A 15,115-nucleotide genomic window follows, 5' to 3' on the forward strand; every position below is an offset into this window, starting at 1 on the left:
CCCCTTCTATATGAAACAACTCATCCAAACAACACTGTGAAGCTACATGGTATCATGATTAAAGTATCCTGACCTAGTGTTAACACTCACCAATGGTGTGCAAGAGAAATGATCCACGTTTAGAGGATCGACCTCAAGTTCCAGGTCAATACTGTCTGCGTGCTTAGTGCTGTAAAAAAAAACAGACAAGAGAAAAATACAAAACAGATGAATAATGCTACATACATGGGCATTTATTGCAGGTATACAATCAGTATACTCACCGCCACTTGATAAGTGTTTGGATAAGTGTGGTGTAGCCCTGGGCGGCTGCCAGATGAAGAAGAGTCATGCCCCTGAATGTCTTGGAGTGGATCAGGTGCTTGGACTTGGCCCAGCATGCACGGTTCATCATCTTTTCACAAACTACCACCACACGGCTCTCAAACGAGTTGCCAGCTGGACCTTGACCCTGGCTTTGACCCTGACCTGGTGAGAACTAAAACAAAGTATCAAGAACCAAGTCAATTCCAAGAAGCTAATGAGGATATCTATTAGTTTGGAGCAAGACAGTGTAGCACAGAATGATACCTGCGCCTGTTCAGAATTGCTTCTTCCTCCTTCTCCTCCAGTTCCGGTTCCTCCACTCTCAGATGGCCCTCCACTGGTCAGTTGCTGCTGCTGACCAGCCATCTCTGCCATCCTTCGCTCCATCTGCTCTAGGCGTTCCAAGATGGACATTCTGAACTGGTTATCTGCATAAAACATAAGGGAATTTAGATTGTTATGTGTACTCAATTGAATTTAAAATCAACATGAAGTCAAACTCTATTTAATTTCTTATCAAACGTTCCCAGTGTTATTGTGCATGATTCATAAGTGCATGTTATTCCAAAGAAAATAATGTTTGTCTTTCATCCACAAGTAATAACTAATTTTTGAGACCAGTTTCTTTGTCTGCTGATATCACCAAGGCCGTTTATAAGAGCGTTCACACTGGTAGTGAGTAGGCATTTCAACTGTATATACAGTTTATATATATAATATATAATTTATTATATATATATATATATATATATATATATATATATATATATATATATATATATATATATATATATATATATATATATATATATATATAATAAATTAATTGCTGACCTATATTTTTTCTTGATGAATGCCTTGTTTAACTCAGAAAAAAATGTAGTATTACAGAAATAAAATATATTGTGAATTTCACTTCACTACTTTATATGGGTCAATTATATGATGCTCATAATACTTTACAGTATTAAGTTATTCAAAATACACCTCTTCTATGATGAATTACAATTTCTGAATTAAAAATTATTTTTGAAATTTACCCAAATATATCTGATTTTAAAAAAATGTCCACATGGTATAGCTGAAATAAAAAAAAAAAAAAAAAAAGAAAATAGTTAATTTTGATTAACTATTTTTTGAAAATAAAAAAGCAAGAACTTCAAAATATATCAAATAGTAACTAGCCTGCATATCCAAAAAAAAAAAACCCAAAAAAACATGGTTTCCAGCGACTTGCAAGCTCTTCTATGTAAGCTCATAATTGTTTTTTTTTTTTTTATAGTGACCGCTAACATCAAACCAAATCCCCTGCACATATCACATTGACACCAATTCTGTTTCACACACGGTGAATGAAAGTGAATCTAATTCTAATGAATGGACATACACGCATGCATTGGATTCTGTGTTTTTCCTCCACAAATATCCACCCTTGCAGACAAAAACAGCCGCTCCGAAACAGAGCTCCAGTGCAGCTTTGTTCAAACACTACTGCAGTGTTGGTGCAGTGCAGATGATGTCATTTCCACCTGCTGCTGGCTGGCTGTCTTTCTCTCTCTCTCTCTCTCCCTCCACTCAGAATGCGGCACACGTACTCTCATGTAGGCTGGCGGGGGGAGGGGAGGGGAAAGGGGAGGAGGGACCAAATTGCTCTACAACGGGGCTGTGACATAATCAACGCTCTACTACACCTCCAGCAGCCTGGAGACGACCAATCAGATGCCAGCAGACTAGCCAGGCAACAGAACGCTTGAGAGCTTTGTGTCAAACCCAAAACTGTTGAGGGGCAGCATTTCAAAACAGACAGACCTAACTCATGTTTATTAACGCAGCCGTGGAGAATATGTTTAGAGGAAATGGATGAGGAGACGTAATTTGCATTTGCTGTACTGAGTTGAATATATAAGGCGAATTCAAGGTAATTTGACCATTTTCGCAGTCATTTCAATGTCAAAAATTGGCCCAATTTCTTGAATTCCTACACAAAAATCAGCTCCCAAGACATGTCACAACAAACAAATGCATGCAAAATGCAAGCATCATACAGTTCCAAAAGTTAATTTCAACTTTTAATATGCACTTTAAAAAGAGCAAGATTCTTCAGAAAGTCGTAAATGCATATGAGGCTATCTTTTAAAAGTATAGAAAATGACATCTTGAGTTTGTGAGCATAAATTTGACTTTTCCCAAGCACCCAACAACAACCTTCACCAATACAGACCAATGACGAAGCGCATGCATATAGTAGCCCAAAGGTGTCCAGAAAAAAACCCAACAGTACTTAACAGACTGTGCCAATGTGAGTTACCGTTTTCCAGGAGATGTTACATCAGCCTTGGTGCTGCTCCTTTGTCCTGGGTTGCTCTCCTGGTCAAGCGGACCTCATGTGGTTGAGCACAAGCCTTGAGTGAGAGGACTAAACTCTCTATTCGCTGGATGTTTGAGTATCTCATGGTAATATCCTAATGCAGAGAGCCCAAGCCGGTTTCTCTATTTCATCAGAGTTGCATCATGCTCTTGAGAGTGGGGGCTTCTGCACCACTTTACAGCTACAAGCGCAACAGGGGCTCAAAATCACTCACTTGTTGCGGTTTATTGTGCCTGAGATTGGTAATAAAGAGACTATGGGCTTTACAGTCATCAGAAATTAAACAAGCATTTGACAATGCATCCATATGGCAAGGAATTATTATTGCACATTAAACTGCACTTGCTGACAGTGTTGTTTTGCATGTTAAGTAAAGGTGCAAAATGCAATTTGCACAGGGCAATTTCCCATCTTGCAGGCCAGTTTGGAAAACTGATGTGGAAGAAACCATATATGGTGAGCTTAGACTGTACAGCAATCCAAAACATCTTTAAAGTGTTGGTTGTGACACTCTTCTCAATCATTTGATGAAACACAGCTGCCATCTCTCTTAAATAAATTTCCAATTACTGTCTGCTGATTAATGACAAGAATACACTATTAAATAACCAATGCATCTTAAATAAAATAGAAAGTCTAATGTGCAGAGAAAAAAAGGATGTGTACAGTGTTTATGATTACTTGTTATTAATTTCTAGATGAATGCTATATAATTTTTCCCCCATTAGCATATCCAATATTCGCTATCTGAGCCCAGAGAGTATACTGACTCTTTCATTTTTATTTTTAGGGTTTAAAAGAGCTCATGCTCTGCTGAGCATTTCCACAGGATTTACTTTAAATCTATAACAGACTAATATCCTGTTTAAGCGCATCACTATAAATGCATCGAACAGAAATGGAAAAAACGAAATCACACATAGTCCCTTTCAACAGGATTTAGCTGATAACGTGCAATGATTTTGTCTTAAAGGGATTTAGCTCAACATGGACTCAAAGCTGGGATAACAGCTCCTAATGCTGTGGATATTGGTATATCTGGTAGATCATGACCCTCGAACAAGTGCTTGTTTTGGATAGAATTCGACAGAGGCAAGGATGCTATGATAATAATGTCAGTCATACTCCCAGCACTGATTATTTGTATGAACTTTCCTTGTCTAACTGGAAACATCCCTTCTGCTTAAAAACGATTAAATATTGGCAATTTGAATCCCCGTTTAAGGTTTGTTAGACATGTACTGCCTCAGACCACAACTTTGACAAACAAAAGCTTCCAGCACAAAGACTTTGGCCACTGGAAACAAAGGTACTCTTGTTTATGTGTGAATGTTTTTCTTTCTTTATTTTTGAGTTTCTTGAGATATTATGCATATATGTCTGCAAGTAATAGACAACAATAGGCTTCAAAGAGTTTTACTTAAAATACTCTAAATATTGTGGTCAGTATATCCACACAAAAAAACGTTGTTTTTCAAAATATGTAAAATACATTACTGACACTGAAACTAACTGAAAATTGTGCAAAACAACAACAACAACAACACTCTGAATGACTATTACAAAAAAAAAAAAAAAACATCAAAAAACAGAATCTCCACAAAGAGTTGTGTACTCTAATTACACATGAAATTAAAAGCGAGTGCAACACAGTATGTGCTCAGATTTAGTTTAGTCTGCATGGAGAGTCGACATACAAACAAAATACAGTTTAATCTCAATCGAGAGCAAAAACAGCATGGATGAGACACATCTGTGTGGGCGCTCCATTAGCGGACTCAAGCCCTGAGAGCAATTCCTAGAATTCCACAGGAAATCTCATTAAAGCAGAACAAGGAACTTTGAACTGCAGATTTAGGGTTGATTATGGTGACCTAGTTAGAAGTTTCCTTGTAAGGGCATGTAGGCAGCCCAGCAAAACAAGAATACAGAAGTTTCTTGATTTGGGTTGAAATCCTCTTGACTTTTGTGATGTGATTTCAGTGAGATGTGGCAAGGATGGCAGATTGTAATTTGACACACACTGATTAGAAACTAGTGTTGTTCATAATAATAATAAAAACAGCGAAAAGACTGAATGAAAAGGGAAATGACAAAAGTTGTCAACAGGTTGATAAAACAATTCGAATAGGTCTGCCAGCAAAACAACACCGCATCTCATTATTACGCTGTATAATTCTAGAAAAAGAAAAACTTAATGGCACAGTATATTCGTCCTCTCCCTCTGGATCGCTTAACAGAAGAAGGGCAACAGTCTGATCCTCTCAGCATCACTGTCCCTGTCCACTGCCTGTGGTGCTGAAAACAGATGCACTACACCTGACTGACTCATTCTGGAGGTCTCTGAGTACACCGGCTGGTAAAAGTTTACAAGCCTTTGCATACAATCTGACCTGGTTATAACCTGCACAACATCATAATTCTACAACCATTCATTTAAGCAAACTTCCATGCTGAGTCTATAGTGAATATTTTCCAGACTTCACCCATGAGCTCTCCAAAATGCAGTGAAATATCTTTCCAGCAGAGAAAATGCCCTCACTGCTGTTGAAACATCACAAACAAGGGAAAGAATATTGCAGGACACACAAAAAAGACACTGTACAAGCTATATTCATCTTTAAAAAGCCTGTGCATGTGGATCAAGTTCATGTCAGTTATGAAAAAAATCACGCGTACTAACCCGAATCGGCCAGCGTGCTGTCTGTCACTCATACATGTTCTCCATCCAGCGTCAAACTAACCGCAGGAGCCGCTTGGCAGCGGAGCCAACAACAATAGAACAAAGTGTAAGTGCGGAGTGTGTAGGGAGAGAGATAAAGACCCCTCGTCCCCCTCCTCTACACCTCCTCCTGTTCCCTCCCCATCCCTGCTGCCGATGCTTTATTTTCTCCGCTCGCTCATGGAGACGCGGGGCTTCATCCGCCGCAGGTACGCGCTTTACGCACCGCTTTACGCGCAGTCGTGCGCCACCGGCTGGCTCTCCAAACACTCGCAGACATCACAGTCATCTTTTTCCAACGGAAAACTGTCGATTAGATAGAAAATAGAAAAGAAATCTACGTGTTGTCGTATCTTTTATACTGCGAACGCTCTACGCGCACCAACCATTCGTCTCGGAACCGCGATCGGTTTTTGCGTATTTTGTTTATGTGTTTTTCTGAAAACGTTTTTCAGTTTTATAGCGATTGACGACAGCTCCTGGACCCGAAGCTTTTCGCTTTTGATGTTTTTGATTCGCTTTTGACTAAAACCGCGCGAATCTGAAGTCGTGTGGTGGTTGGATGTGGACGTGTTTTTCTTTTGGGAGTGGCAGCGAAACACAATGGAGCCGCTACGATCATTCACATAACCGCTTGGAACAATGTGATGGTCGCTCACACGGCTGTTTTGCGACAAATCGGTGTCAACAGGAGTTAGGCTAACTGCTCCTGCCCCTATCAGCCTCTGTCCTATGGTTCAGTACCTGCAATGCTGCAGATAAACTGTTTTTCTCCTCTCTGCATTATGACAAATCAGGCCAGGCGGTGTGTCGTTCAGCGCCACGCATATAACGCGCTGGATGCACGCAGACAGCATGCTGGGAGAACTGAAGCTCGATTAGACGAATGAGATCTCATCTCACAAACTCAGATCACTCTTTTTCAGCGTTTTTCCATCTTAACATCTGTAACTGTAAACATCGGGGTGGCCTCATATACAACAAGAATACAACTAGAGTCTAAATTGTTGATGCAGGGCTGAATTTCACTTAAAGAAATGTGGAAAAATAGGCAAAGTCTCAAACAGGATCTGGTTACATTATTTAGATAAATTGCTTCAGTTGTAAAATAAAATAAACATCAAACTCTACTTACTGCAAAAAACTTTATTTAAATACTGAAGTTTATGCTAATTTTAATTTAAAGGAACTATGTCCTTTAGAGTAATTTTAATTACTCTATTACAGTACTGACAAACTAATGAGGACTATCTTTGAGAATAATGATACTTACAATCACTCTATGAAAATGGCAATGATGTTTTTTCACATTAAAGTTGAGGACACGGGGGACATGCTTAATTGTCATTTTTAGGCAAAATATATATTTTCAGTTAGTTTTCAGTGAAATTAAGGCTTTATTTATTTATTGTTTGTCATTTAAATGTTCACAAAATATAAAGCAATGAGATTTTCTATTAAAATATATTTTTTGAATTATTAATAAATATGACCTGGATACTTCCTCTTGAGATTCACCCTCAGAAAATAAACAACAAACCATATATATATATATATATATATTTATATATATATATATATATATATATATATATTTTTTTATATATATGTACAAGTCCACACAAGTCCTTATAAACTGACTAGTATACTCCACAAACAGTTGAAGCACAAAAACATACACCATGAGGTCAAGAACAGACAAGTCTTTTAAAGCCTTTTCAGTGTTCTTTTATCCTTCTTTTATCTTTTATCTTTTATTCAGGATTCTCCACTGAATGGCATTCATCTTTAAAATATCTGAAAAAGATTACCTACCCAGTTTGACCAACTTGCTTATTCAGGCCAAAAAAGTCTCTGTGAGTTGTTTTTATTTTACTTTAAGACTAGACAAACACTACCTGGCCACCTTGATTAAAATGCATGCAAAACAATAGTTTAACAGCAACCAAGTCTTTATTTATTCACCTGTCAGTCATTTAATTCTTAAGAAACAAAGCTTGAAGAAGTGTCAGCCATCAGCCATTCGGAGGTTTTTCAGATAAACAACATTTGGCAATACACAAATATAAAATTAAGTATTCAAAATGCATAAAAAAAACCATGAATTCAGATGAAAGTTTGTTTACAGTGTATTGCTGAAAATTAATAAATGCAAAATGATGACAACCAAAAACACAACTGTGTAACAGCGGTATATGATGTAACGCAAGATAAATCTCAAACGTACCGTCCAGTGAGAGCCAGTCGTGTTGAGAAGAGGGCAGGGCAGGCAGGGCACGGGCTTTATACTCAAACACCACTGAATTGGAGATGATTTGACTGCTGGCTGCTACCTGCAGGGTCACCAGGCCTGTGTCATGAGCTTTGAAAGGAAATAAGACATAATCACTTTTAATGTGGAAAGAAATGGCTTTCAGTGTGAAGTCCACACATTTGCAAACCATTTACAACGGTGCTTTTATTTGTTTATTTAGTTATGTAACAGTAGAATTTTAATGAGTTCTCTACGACAGCTGTTAAAGAACAGTCCTTTGTTTGTTCACAAAGACCACATGATATATTCATGGACTACAGTATACAGTATAGAGACCCAACACACAAAGTTTGGAATATTACCTGTATATTTATTTATTTTTAGCATGAAAAAGACCTAAAATAAGATGTTGGATTGGGACCATGTGGCACACTGACTGATGTATTGTCCCCTTTTCATCTTTTGACTGTAATGGATGATTTTAGTATACTGAAATGTAGCTGCATCACCCTTTCCTTTAAAAGGACATTTTGAAATGTCTGTATATGCATGCATTGTAATGAAATACCTGGGCAGTAACAGCGTAGCACCCCGGGCTGGATTAGGGAGGCTGGAACTGTTATCTGATCAAACAGACAGGTATATTCACTGCTGGCCTCCTGCCATGGACCGGTGATCAGCACCTTCACACCACCCTAAGAAATATATACCAGTATTATTTATAAATGAGCACAGTTTCCTTTAATGTAAACTGTTAAAACTTGCAACGGTGCTATCACCCCCGAAATTGGTTGGTTACATTTACTGTGTGCTTGCACTGTGTCTCTTTTAATCTGACATGTATTTTTTTTATGTAAATGTGCATTTATTTTAAATGTCAGTACACTACAAGAAAGACTGAATTAAAGGCGCATCTATGATGATATCTTTTTCAAACAAGGAAAATGTCACTGAAAAAAAACAACCAGGGTTTGTGAGAGGTGAAGTGTTGTTGTGGTGAGATCTAATATCCCTCGGTCTATATTAGTCCGACTGCTTCCTTGCCAGTGGGCATGTTAATAACAGGCCAAGCATGTGTCTCATGTGGCCCAGGGGCTTCTGGGACAAATACATATGCTACTTGTTGTAGAGAAGACCTTGAGCTTTGCATTCAGACCTCAAAAGACTCAAATCTATTGCTGCATTAAACAGCTTGTGGCCAATTCTCATGTGACTTGTAAGTTTTCACTCCACAGGTTTGCACAGAATTACATAAATTCCTTCATTATTTACTGACACTCATATTGGTCTGAACCTGTATGAGTTTCTTTTTTTTTCCTCCTGTTGAACACAAAAGAAGATATGAAAAAGGTGGGTAACCAAACAGTAACCAAACTGTATTAATTTTACTACAGGGGCCAAACTTAGTCTCTATGTTAAGACAGTGTCTTAAGTACTAGTCTGCCCAACTAGCAGTTAACCAAAGGCTAATCTACATTTTTATTGAACTGAATTAAATAAAAAAAAAAAATATATATATATATATATATATATATATATATATATATATATATATATATATATATATATATATATATATATATATATATATATATTACCAGTCTTAAGGAAAAAATAAATAGCTGACAAACTTTTAAGACTAGTCTAAAACGTTTATGCAACCAACTCCAGAGATGTCAATGGATCCTGTCAAATGTTTGGCTACCAGCATTTTTCAAAATATCTTCTTTTGTGCTCAACAGATAAAAAGAAATTCATACAGGTTTGGAACAACTTGAGGGGGAGTAAATGATGACAGAATTTGGGTAAACTACCCCTAGGTTACCCCTCTGTTATTATAGAGTATTAATCATTTTACTATGTTTAAATCCATTCCACAAAATTCAGCAGATTTTCCCTCCACATTTGGACATTTGGACATCTCTGCTGCCCCCTGCTGGCTATTCTTGCACACATCCATAGCAGGTCGAGATTTTTTTTTTTTTAGCTCTGCAGAAGTGTCACAAACTCACCTCAGGATAAGACCACTCTGGAGAATAGTCTGTCACCACAAAAAGCCTTCCGGTAGCCTGTAACATTCCCATGTTTCCATGCGCCACAGCTGCCGACACGGCCTCGGCCACCTGCATATATGCCAGCTGTCCTGCCTCACCTGCCACTGCCCCAGCCTGTGTAGACTGAGGGCTGCAACAGGACTGGAGACAGAGGTCTGCAGAATTGTACCCCCTTGCCCCATGAGCTACTTCATCTGCACCTTGTTGCGCAGCAGTTCCAGAGGAGACCTGCCCCTCTGTTCCTGAATGGGTCATCAGCTGATGGCTGTAGAGAGCATTGGCACCTGCCACTACCGCCGTTCCACTTCCACCCTCTACCGAAATGAAGTCATTGATGAGATCTGAGAACTGATTCCCGAAGGAAACATCAAAGTGGTCCAGATTAATCTCCATGGAGCCCCCTCCGTTGGTTCCACTACTGCCCAGGCTCTGATGGGCGCCCACGGTGCTAAAAAGCCCCTGCACCAAACCGGCTCCTTGCAGGAGCGGCTGGAGCTGTTGACTGGTGGTTCCACTTGCCTCGGCATCATTGCACAGGGTTCCACTTTCTGCCCTCGCGCTCGTTCCTCCAGATCCCGGCCCGACTCCACCACCTTCCGTTGGTTGCTGGAGGTAATGCTCTGCGCCTCCTACACCCTCGGCTTCGCCTCCTTCACCAGTCTGCAAATGCTCCCCTGGTTTCATAAGACCATCCGAGTCCTTCTCTTGAACACCTCCTTCTCCTTGTTCTGCTCCTATTGGCTGTTCCAAACCACCCACTTCCTCATGCTCCTGAACCGGTGTTGGAAAGCGGTTCTGGTACTGCAGAAGCTGGAGCGACCCAGCCGGTCCATTACGTTCGGTTGGAGAGCCGCCGTTGCAGTTAGAGGCAGTGCGCTGGCTGGGGTGGGTATGATGATGGTGGTGGAGATGCCCATTAGTTCCCGTTGAGTCTGTTTTGACGACAGACATGCCCATGTAGGCATTGGAGTCGTGAGAGTTCTGGGTCGAACTGGAGTTGTTCTGGGTTTGGGACTGTGGAGAACCTTGCAGGAAGAAGCTGGGGGAGTGACTCTGGTGGGCCAGGTGAGAGCTGGAGATCGACTGGCCGTAGCCCGCCGCTGACATAACACTGGATGGGTAGTCTTGCTTGGCATCAATTGCACTGAAATCCATCTGCTCAAGGGTAGTGCTGGGACTGAGTCCACCTCCAGACGGCAACAGTGAACCAGTGGGTGTCAGAGCCAGGGAGTTTTGGGCCGAACCGCCGTTTGAGGAACCAGACATACTGACAGCACCACTCACCACTTCTCCAACCTGATATCCACTCTCTTTTGCCAGCTGCTGTTCAAATGACGTGTCCTCCGTTTTGATGTTCTTCACCAGAGAGGTATTGAAGCCGTAACTGTTGTCGTTGAGCGGCGGGGAACACCTCAACCCTCCGTTACTGCAGCTGCTCCTGCTGCTCTCCTCGGTTTTCAGCCCATTCCCTCCGTAGGTCTGACCTTGCTTGGGGTTGTTGAGGAAGCAGTCAGGGTCAAAGTTCATATTAGTCTCGGGCAGCTTAATACTCCCAGATTCCAGGTTACTAGTCAGCACCAGTTCTTCAGACACACTGGCTGTGGACAGCATAGCAAGTCCGTCTGTGGACCCTGCGTCTGCTAACCCCACTCCAACCGCTCCAGCAAAGGCAAATTTGTGACTGTCGGCTGTCACTGCTAACACCAGACTGCTTGAGGCTGTGTCGGGCCCCAAGAGGTGAGCGTTAGGGTCTACAGTGGGGGACATGCTATAGACAGGGTCTCCAGAGACCTCTGACATGAATACAGTGGCAGACTGAGACAGGCTGCTCATTACCGAGGCTACGTGGCCCATTCCTGTCACCACGGGACTGTCGGCCATATCAGGGTCGGAGTTTAGCCCGCTGCTAATGGAGACAGGTGAGCTCTGGGTGGTATCTGGCACTTCCACCTGGTTGGATGAGGACACCTCCATGCTGTTCTGGTGGAGCAGCGCTGGCTTGTGCACCTTGCCGTTCCTTTTCTCTCGGCCGCCCGTTCCACCAGCGCCGTCTGCCCCTGCCCTGCCGTTTTTGCCCCCGCCGTGACTGTGCTCCGTCTTTCCCTCTGACACGTCGTTGTTCTGAACTTCGGAGTGGGTGCTGCTGTAGGCGCCTCCAGTGCGTGGGTCCACTTTCGGGGAGATGATACGGTGTTTGGCACTGTTGCATTTGTGATGCAGGCTGCTCCCAGCACCTACAAAGAGCAGACACATTCTAAGTTAAAGCAATCTAACAAGAGCTGGACACATAAAGCTAATTTTATTGAAAATGCTGGCACACTATTTAGCAGAGAAATGGCAAATGCTATGTACACCACCGTTCAAAAGTTAGGGATCAGTAAGATTTTTAATGTTTTTAAACAAGTTTCTTATGCTCATCAAGGCTGTATCTATTTGATAAAAAAATACAGAACAAAACTTTAATTTTGTATAAAACTATTGCAATATAAATTAACAGTTTTGTATTTTAATATACTTTAAAATATAATTTATTCCTGTGAAGCAAAGATGAACTGTCAGCATCAGTACTACAGTCTTCAGTGTCACATGATCCTTTAGAAATCATTTTAATATGCAGATTTCTATTTTGAATATATGCTGTTCTTTTGAACTACTTATTCATCAAAGAATAACAGAAAAAAGTATCACAAGTTCCAAAAAAATATTAAGCAGCACAACAGTTTAAACATTGATAATAAATCAGTATATTAGAATGATGCTGAAAATTCACATTTGCAATACAGAAACTTGATATTTTAAATTGTATTAAAATAGGAAACCAATACTAAAAATTGCAATAGTATTTCACAATATTACAGTTTTTTTTTTTTTTTTTTTTGTCAAATAAATACAGCCTTGATGAGCATAATAGACTTCATTCACAAATATTAAAAATCTTAATGATCACAAACTTTTGAACCTCAGTGTATATTCAATGAAGTGTTATTTAAAATACACAAAAATACATAATTATGAATAAAAATTACATAATAAAAATATATATTACAGTATTATTATATATATATATATATATATATATATATATTATATATATATATAGTATATAATATATATATATATAGTCATTTCAAATATAATGTTAGTGATCATGAGTTGTAAATTGTCTGAATATATTTGTGATATATGGTGGAGAAAATGTATTTTCACTTTACTCTATTGTCATCTGTCAGTGTGATTTCAGAGAAAATTAATGCATTGGTTTCATAATCCATTTTGTTAAATGCAAATGCACGAATCAGTGTCTGACAGTAATTTGTTTGCATTCAAATAATTTTTACTTGACTCAATGGTACCATCTACTGGCCATAATCTATACTAAACATGAAAAGATGATGGAAAGTCCATATGTAAATAATATATGGTCAGCTTTATATTTAAATATAAATATATTTTATAATACCTTACAGTGAAATCACTGTTAGATAAATTGATTAATGGCTATCAATAAAACCCACATGAGTCCTTATAGAAGGAGAATAGAATGAATTAACAGTCATACAGTAAGAATTTACTGTAATAAAACAAACGTGGACAGAAGCTGACATCATTTAGTATTGGAGGAATTTGATGAGAAATGAGTTCATAGTGAAATCTCTGACTTATCTGCACTGTTTAAGACTGTTACAGGTGTCTTTTTCTCAGAAGACAAAGCTTTTTCTTTAGTGAGGTAATATAGAGATATCAATTGGGGTCCGGTTCCCTTACCCAGGTTTCCCGTGCAGAGGCAGTTGTGAGTCCGGGGAGGTGGTTTGGTCTGGTGGCTGTCCAGAATTTGCTGCACCAGCTGCTCTGCTGAGAAGCCAGTGCTGCTATTCCCGTTGCTGCAAGTCCACTTGATGCCATGAACTGCCGGGAGAGAGGAGGAGACACAGACGTCAGCCAGACAGCCACACAGACCAGCACCTCGCCAGCACCTCCCTACTGACACTGCAGGGGAGAGACGGCCTAACTGTCCCACCACTGTCTACGTGACTGTCACTCATCATGGGCCCAATCCCTCAAGTGTGCTGCCTTTTCCTACAGAGGTGTTCCGGTGTCCTGACCTTTTCTCCTAACCGTCAGATTTTCCTGCATGCGCACATCAATATAGCATCATTTTTCTCACACTGATCAACGATAGTTACTGTATTTGCATTACTGTAAGGGGTAGGTTTAGGGTTGGGGTAGGTGTAGACATAATTAAAACACAATCTAATAGGTAGAAAAATGAATTTATTGTTGGTTTCCGGCCATAGCTGTATCATTTCTAGCCGCAACTCTGAACAACACATAAGTACTGTATTTTCATTACTGTAAGGGTAGCTTTAGGGTTGGGGTAGTTGTAGATGTTAATAAACCATCATTTAACAGGTAGCTTTTTTTGTTGTTGTCGAACTGTACTACCTACTGTTTTAATGGTAAGGTAGCAAAATCTGTGACATTCTTTTGACTACTACTGATCTCATTTTGTCACATCTCTAAAATGAGACCATTTTCAATTAAAAACAGAAAACTTTTTATGCATCTTGGCAGTTTACTGGCATAACAAACTTCTGAAGTTGGGTTTCAAAGTGCAATTTTTGGAAGTTATACTGTTATTGTCTTCGTGTGAACTACAAAAAACGCAGTGATGTCATGCGTATGCATATTACGTATGTGTTTCTTTACAACTACTGGCCTTGCATACATAATACAGCATTTTCAGTTGTTTTCGTGGATCTGTGTGAACGGGGAGCATTTTACGTGAAAAACGCTGGTTTACACATCGTTGTCATGTAAATTTACCCTCAGTTTGCAAAAACTATTTTGTTTGCAGTAATGCATTTACAGTGGAAGTGTATGTGGCAAAACATTTCGTAAGCTTTAAAAGCACAATGTTTAAAGTATTAATATAGGCCTATTATAATATATAATGAAATTCTGGTTATTTGAACTTTGTAAACTTGCATGTATCATGCAAAAGTTACCAGGATTTATGACTATACTTGGTGATGACAGTACGTTTGGATATAATATTTTGGAAATATTTAATATAACCTGGCCCAGATCTATTGACTTGTTTGCTTTTATTTATTTATTTACCTTTTTGCTTATTTGCAGGATTTAAACATGGTAAAATGCATTAAATGGAGTGTTAAAGCATTAAATAGCAGAAAAAAATGTCAAGTTCCACAAATTATTAAATTGATTTTCATAGTGTTGAAGATGTATATAATTTAAATGATGTGAAATCACATAACTTTGTACAGATTAGAAAGTTATTAAGTAATTACACTATCACACCACTCCATGTGCATGCATATAATGTATCTTAAGTATTTACGCAGTGCCTTAGCCCATAGACTTTCACTGTAAGTGCATTACTGTGCACA

General features: G+C 39.3%; 1 protein-coding gene across 6 annotated transcripts in view; it reads right to left on the reverse strand.

The window, feature by feature from the left end:
- The window catches only part of camta1b (calmodulin binding transcription activator 1b), a 272,952-nt gene that overhangs the window by 10,599 nt on the left and 247,238 nt on the right, over positions 1–15,115 (reverse strand). For 5 of the 6 annotated variants that reach the window (XM_042733746.1, XM_042733741.1, XM_042733742.1 and 2 more), the window contains 7 exons: positions 13,470–13,610; positions 9,663–11,938; positions 8,219–8,345; positions 7,624–7,758; positions 571–734; positions 264–478; positions 91–169 (listed from right to left, as the gene is read on the reverse strand). In XM_042733746.1, coding sequence (XP_042589680.1) covers positions 91–169; positions 264–478; positions 571–734; positions 7,624–7,758; positions 8,219–8,345; positions 9,663–11,938; positions 13,470–13,610 — 3,137 coding nt within the window. The remainder of the gene's footprint in view (positions 1–90; positions 170–263; positions 479–570; positions 735–7,623; positions 7,759–8,218; positions 8,346–9,662; positions 11,939–13,469; positions 13,611–15,115) is intronic. The other variant, XM_042733745.1, reaches the window with a different exon arrangement.

This window comes from Cyprinus carpio, chromosome B11 (assembly GCF_018340385.1).
Source record: "Cyprinus carpio isolate SPL01 chromosome B11, ASM1834038v1, whole genome shotgun sequence".
NCBI lineage: Eukaryota > Metazoa > Chordata > Actinopteri > Cypriniformes > Cyprinidae > Cyprinus > Cyprinus carpio.